This window comes from Engystomops pustulosus, chromosome 7, assembly GCF_040894005.1.
Source record: "Engystomops pustulosus chromosome 7, aEngPut4.maternal, whole genome shotgun sequence".
NCBI classification, from domain to species: domain Eukaryota; kingdom Metazoa; phylum Chordata; class Amphibia; order Anura; family Leptodactylidae; genus Engystomops; species Engystomops pustulosus.
In genome coordinates, this window is record NC_092417.1 from 18,134,079 (window position 1) to 18,135,651 (window position 1,573).

The 1,573-nt window shown below is 38.5% G+C and overlaps 1 protein-coding gene across 1 annotated transcript; it reads right to left on the bottom strand.

Moving 5' to 3' along the window:
- Positions 1-303: 303 nt before the first annotated feature.
- Positions 304-1,240, bottom strand: LOC140070002 (olfactory receptor 5V1-like). Its single transcript, XM_072116334.1, has one exon. The coding sequence runs from the start codon at positions 1,234-1,236 to the stop codon at positions 304-306; it is 933 nt and encodes a 310-aa protein (XP_071972435.1). The 5' UTR covers positions 1,237-1,240.
- Between the last annotated feature and the right edge of the window lie 333 nt (positions 1,241-1,573).

The window sequence follows — 1,573 nt, forward strand, 5'->3', positions numbered from 1 at the left end:
CTGTGTAAAATCACAGACAATAATGAGGCAACAGTTCCTACTTTGGGTATGTAGGAGAGCGGCTATTGTAATGACCTGGCACATGCTAAAAACGTGTCCTTTGAGACATGCACCCATATGATGTTTCTAAAAAATGTCTCATTATGGATGTGTTTTAAAAGGTTGGTCCTCCACTAATAAAATTATGGATTTCATCTAGAAACATCACCAATAAGAAGACCCATTAAATCCATTTAGTTATAAAATATAAGATCTGGGGTCACGGGGAAACTATTCTTTACTTGATTTTTTTAAGCATTAATTTTAAGTTAATAGACTAGAAAGTTTAATTTTCACAGAGTCTTTAACGTCCTTGTTCCTCATGCTGTAGATGATGGGATTAATCATTGGTGTCACTGCTGTATATATGATGGACACCGTCTTGTCTATCTCAGGTGATTCTGCAGATCGAGGTTTCAGGTACATGAAGATGATAGTCCCATAGTACATAGACACTACTGTGAGGTGGGAGGCGCATGTGGAGAAAGCTTTCTCTCTTCCTTGTGAAGAGCGGATCTTGAAGACATTGGAGATGATGTGGATATATGAAATCAATGTCAAGAAGAAAGAACACAAAACAATGATCTGGGCTGAAATGTTCATGGCTATTTCATTTGGACGTGTATCTTTGCAGGAGAGTCGGAAAAATGGAGGCATCTCACAGAAGAAGTGGTTGACATGATGGGATTTGCAAAATGGTAATTGGAACGTTATGGGAACATGAACGCTGGCAGTGATGAAGCCCACACCCCAAGATATGGAGGCTAATAAAATACACATCTTCTTGTTAATGATGGTTTGGTAGTGCAATGGTCTACAAATGGCAGCAAATCGATCATAGGCCATGACAGCAAGAAGGATGCATTCTGATGCCCCCAAAGCCATATGGAAATACATTTGAAGTGCACATCCTACCAGAGAAATACTTCTGTCATTGGATAAAGTAATAATTAGAATTTTAGGGATGATGGTGGAAGAGAAACAGATGTCAATCATGGAGAGATTACTCAAGAAGAAGTACATGGGGGTCTGTAGCTTTGAGTTGATCCTCACCACGATGATCAGTAGAACATTTCCAGACAATGTCATCAGATACATGATCAGAAACACACAAAAGCAGATGCCCTGAAGATAGAAGACATTAGACAGACCGAGGAGGAAAAAGCTTCCTGAAGATGTTTGATTCGAGTTTTCCATTAGATCTACTGTAGCTGGTGAAGAGCGATCAAGATTTAAAATGTTTAAAAGTTCCCATAGCTAAATTTCTGATCTGATCTTCTACCCATCCCCAATGGACAATTCTCATACACAGGCCTGCTTTAGGTATTACTTGTTGACAACATGGGATAGATGAAAAGTGTAAGGACATTACCTTAAAGTTTTTTTATTTCATATTTAGTTTTCCTATACTGCACAGACATCATACACGTCAGTAGGATCACATACAGTTAGGTCCATGAATATTTGGACAGAGACAAGATTTTTGTATGTTTTGGGTCAATACTTCAGAATTCATCCGGCTGCTTCTGTTTTT

What these genes read in the sequence shown, in the direction of transcription:
- LOC140070002 (XM_072116334.1), bottom strand. Translation starts at nt 1,236, where the DNA reads ATGGAAAACTCGAATCAAACATCTTCAGGAAGCTTTTTCCTCCTCGGT.